The sequence below is a fragment of the Diospyros lotus genome, chromosome 10 (genome assembly GCF_014633365.1).
Source record: "Diospyros lotus cultivar Yz01 chromosome 10, ASM1463336v1, whole genome shotgun sequence".
Taxonomy (NCBI): Eukaryota; Viridiplantae; Streptophyta; class Magnoliopsida; order Ericales; family Ebenaceae; genus Diospyros; species Diospyros lotus.
This window is the reverse complement of record NC_068347.1, coordinates 27,595,382-27,599,935: the sequence shown is the minus strand read 5'-3', so window position 1 is coordinate 27,599,935 and position 4,554 is coordinate 27,595,382. Positions and strand designations below refer to the sequence as shown.

At 35.0% G+C, this 4,554-nt stretch overlaps 1 protein-coding gene across 1 annotated transcript; it reads left to right on the top strand.

The window, feature by feature from the left end:
- The first annotated feature begins 222 nt into the window (after positions 1 to 222).
- On the top strand, positions 223 to 3,934 carry LOC127811995 (NAC domain-containing protein 54-like). The gene is made up of 4 exons (XM_052352232.1): positions 223 to 454; positions 958 to 1,241; positions 1,836 to 2,168; positions 3,226 to 3,934. The coding sequence occupies exons 1-4, from the start codon at positions 298 to 300 to the stop codon at positions 3,349 to 3,351; spliced, it is 900 nt and encodes a 299-aa protein (XP_052208192.1). The 5' UTR covers positions 223 to 297; the 3' UTR covers positions 3,352 to 3,934.
- Positions 3,935 to 4,554: the final 620 nt, after the last annotated feature.

Sequence of the window (4,554 nt, the reverse complement as noted above, 5' to 3'; positions counted from 1 at the left end):
TATATCATAAGATAATTTCTTTAATATTTCACTACAAAATTGGAGAGGTAATTTCATAATTCATCCAAATATATATCGTGTTTTCTTTCTACTCACAAAAATGGCGTTTCAGTAATTTACACAAGTTCCAGGGGCTAAATCCAATGCTTTGATTCGAACACGGCTACATATAGTTTAGTTCCGTACAAGCTGGTCTTCTTCGAGCGTTGATCGTATCTCAGTCCAGTTCTCTCTCTCTCTCTCTCTCTTCTTCGAGCGTTGATCGTATCTCGGTCCAGTTCTCTCTCTCTCTCTCTCATGGCAGCAATGAGCCTGCCTCCGGGATTCAGGTTCCACCCCACCGACGAGGAGCTGGTTGTATACTACCTCGACCGGAAAATAACAGGCCGCACAATCGAGCTCGATATCATCCCCGAGGTTGATCTGTACAAGTGCGAACCATGGGATTTACCAGGTAAAATAGTCTGTTGAGTCGTCTAGTGATATATTTCTATCTGACTTTTTCAATGAAAGAGTGATGATCGCAACTCAGGCGGTTTATTTGAGTGCATTACGATGCAATTAGGTCGAAAAGCAATCGATAGCGAGAGGAGACGCAGCAGCGATTAAATGATAGTTGATATTTGAGTACATTTACATCTATTTTACGCACGAATAATGATTTATACACTGATCTTTATGCATAATTTTTATATAGAAAGATCTGAATGAATTGACACAAAAGTTTAGCGAGATGGATGTTCGTAGTTTGGTTAAAATTTCGAAATATGATGCTTGCTTCTTTAATTTCTTATTTTCTTGACAATGATTTTGGAATAAACCGTCAAGTCTACATCGCGTAATGCCAGTTTGTTCAAACGGCCTTTCTGCCATTTTCTTTCACAACTACAACAATTTTCTTTTAAAAGAAAATATTCATTTGGATCAACAACTCATTTGTCGTGACAATTCATACAGATAAGTCGTTCCTGCCTAGCAAAGATATGGAGTGGTACTTTTACAGCCCAAGAGATCGAAAGTATCCGAACGGGTCGAGAACAAATCGAGCTACCCGAGCCGGTTACTGGAAGGCTACTGGGAAGGATCGGTCTGTGCAATCACAGAAGCGGCCAGTAGGAATGAAGAAGACTTTGGTTTATTATAAAGGAAGAGCTCCCCATGGCATCAGAACCAGCTGGGTCATGCACGAATATCGCCTCACCGACCAGCCTTCATCTGATACTGTTCAATCAGTTCTAAAGGTGCGTATAATCTTTCTTTACACTATTAAAATTTACTTTGGTATTTATCAATGCCTTTTGCTTTCCCTGGAATTCATCTACAATAATAACATGCATATTTGCCTTTTTGGTTTCCCCTTCTTCATCTTCGGTGCATGTACAATAGCGAACAATAGTTTCTAAAATGTTTAGAAAAAAATATCTTTAAATATGTATATATATATATCCATGCATCTTTTTTCCTATTATTTGGCATCCCAGTTTAATATAAATTGAGATGATATATATTTTGTGACATCTCACAGTGACACGAGAAATATATTCAACACACCTAGCCTGCATGCGTGGTTTATGGTAATGTGGTAATTAATATTAATTTAATGAATACTATAAATCGATAGTATACAATTTTTCCAATAAGTGAATGAAAATAATATCATACTGTTATAGTCAATTGACTCAATTTTTTATATAAAATTTTGAAGCATATGCTTTTATTTAGAGAGAATAATTTTACTTGAGAATACAAGGTTTATAAATCTTAGCCAAAAATATATATATATATTTTTTATATAAAACTTTCGGTAAACTTAACGTTTTCCTTCTCAATTGCAGGATTCTTATGCATTATGTCGAGTTTTCATGAAGAGTACAATTCATGTGCAAAAACCCTTGAAGGAAAAGAATGGGCCTCCAGACAAGGAACCAATAATGTGTTTATCAAGTGGGAATGAAGATTTAGCAGAAGATGAAAATTTGGATTTGGATAATGATTGTTCTACCAATTATAAATTTCCATCAGATGCCTCTTCTTCAGATGTTACCCAAAGCACGCCGCTTGAAACTAGCACGAGAGAGGACTTGTTACAAGCTCCATTTGCATCAGATGAGGCAAATAGTTCAGCTGACCTATATTCATTCTGCTTCCCCTCCGATCCAATACTTCAGGTACAGTCACATCTCTTTTTCCATGTGCATTCATAAAGATTTGGATTTAGAAGACCTTTAATTTTGTGCAATTATAACCCAATATGATTAGTTAATATAAAAATTCTGTTATTTAATTGTTTTTTTTAGATTACCCTTCATAAACTGACATGCATGCATAATTATGAAATCACCAAAATTTTGCTTGTGCGTCACACACACACACACACACACACATACACATATATATATATCTTTCGAAAATTATTGGTTTTTAGGTGAGAAAGTTAATTGTGATATTGTTCTCATATATTTTATGGGCAACCTTTGCACAATTTTTTTTTTGGGTGTGTTTTCTGTTAATCTATTTTACTAACAGAAAAAAAAAAACCTTTGCACAAATTTCTTAGCAAAAAATGCGGAAAGGCTTTGCACAATTTTTTGCGAAAATGTTATATTTTATTCATTAGGTGCACAAACACCCAGATATTCACACACCAAATCAGAGGATAGAAATTATAATTGGTCCACAAATTAAGGGCAGCTCTTTGATCTCTCTCTTTTTGATCCAAAAGCAAATGGAAGAAGAAACGTAGTCTAGCCTTCTTTTCCTAAAGTGGCCTTGAAACCTATGAGACGACTACTGATTCTGGACCTGGAGTAGTTGCCTTTAATTGCTCATTGTCTTCCATAGATTCTTTTGACTCATCCCAGACCTCTTTCTTCCCTTAATTACGATCCACGTTTCAAAGATCGCCTGGTGATATTTAATCTAAATGCAATCAGAAATTAAAGATGTAGTTTTCTTATTACTCCTAATCAAAAGGGCAAGTTGTGAAAAAAAGATATTAAATTTTATGTTTATTATAAGCCTGGAATGAATTTTTAATTTTTGTAATTCACTCACTCATCTTGTAAAGTTTGTTATAATTATAAAATTTTATTATAAATCGTTATTTTTTATTATTAAATAATAACATAACAAATATAACATGTACGGTGAGATATGAAATTTTTTTGGGTACTAATATGTTCAATTGATATATATAATAATTGTGATCGATGCTGATGGATGCAGGATATTGAGATCCCAATGAAGTGCCCCAGTCTGCAGTACCAATCGCCATATCCAGCCTTGGAGCTAGCCGACTTCCCCCACATAGATATAGCCGAAATTCTCTCTCTTTCTTCTTCCCAAGACTGACTTGACTACTTACTCTTCAAACTATTATTTCACCACCAATCTCTACAACAAGGTCCACAACACTCATCCGTGCTATATAGGTATAGGTTTCATATATATATATATATATTACCCTTTCTATATATATATATATATATATGAAAAAGATAGACAAGTACTGCTCAACTAGAATTGTTGATAGAAATTTTGGATCCAACTAGAAGCAGCTATATATAACCAGCCTCATACAGACCCAATCACAAAAAGTCTCAAATATAATGGTGAGTTTATATAATTCCTAGAGAGAGAGAGAGAGAGAGAGTTTCATTATAAAGCAGAGAACTGCGGAAGAAGGATATCGGTTGAGACAGCAGGTTAATTAATTATTGGACTTGCTTTGATCATGATGATGAGCTTGAAAATTGCAGTTTGATTGGATGGAAATGCTGAGTGGATTGTAACTCATCAGCAGCTGACGAAAGGCACAGCGGATCAACCGCTCTCTCGGTTATGGCCTTGCTGCTGATCTTTTAATTTGTAATGTTCTTTGGCTAGACTTTGCTTGGAAGGATCACAATATCACCTATTCAACTGTACCACTATTTCCTCCCCAACTTGAACTTTCTTTGAAATCATATAATATTCTCTTTATGCAAAATTCACCATCGATGGATTAATGATTCGTTATTATAGGAAGGGATAATTTAACATTAATGATTGATGATTAATTATAACTTATATTAAGTAATAAGCCATTTCTTCTTTTTGATCTTCTCTTCGAGGGGTCTTCTCAAAATGAAATTGTACAAATTACATTCATTCATTCATTCATGCATGTTTCAGTCAAAACCAACAATAAAATACATTACATCAGACCGGGCCCGCAGCAAGATCATATTGTAACAGCAATACCGAATTACTTGCGTCCGTCGATGCCGACTCTCCACCTTGCTTTCTTTTGTGAGATTAAGCAAATGGGAGCTCTGCCTGCCTCTGCCCCCACCGTATTAATTTTGTTCCATTCCAACGATTTTGACTTTTGGATTTAGAGCATCTGAAATCTAGTCCATGTGGAGACTAATACAGCAAGCCTTGGAGTAATTAAGAAAGTCGGAATTAGTGAATTTTTCCAACTTACTATTACCCTAAAAATAAAAATTAAAGATGACCCTTATTTAAATCAATCGTTGTACGCACACCAGGTTGCTGAATTTTCCAAACCTC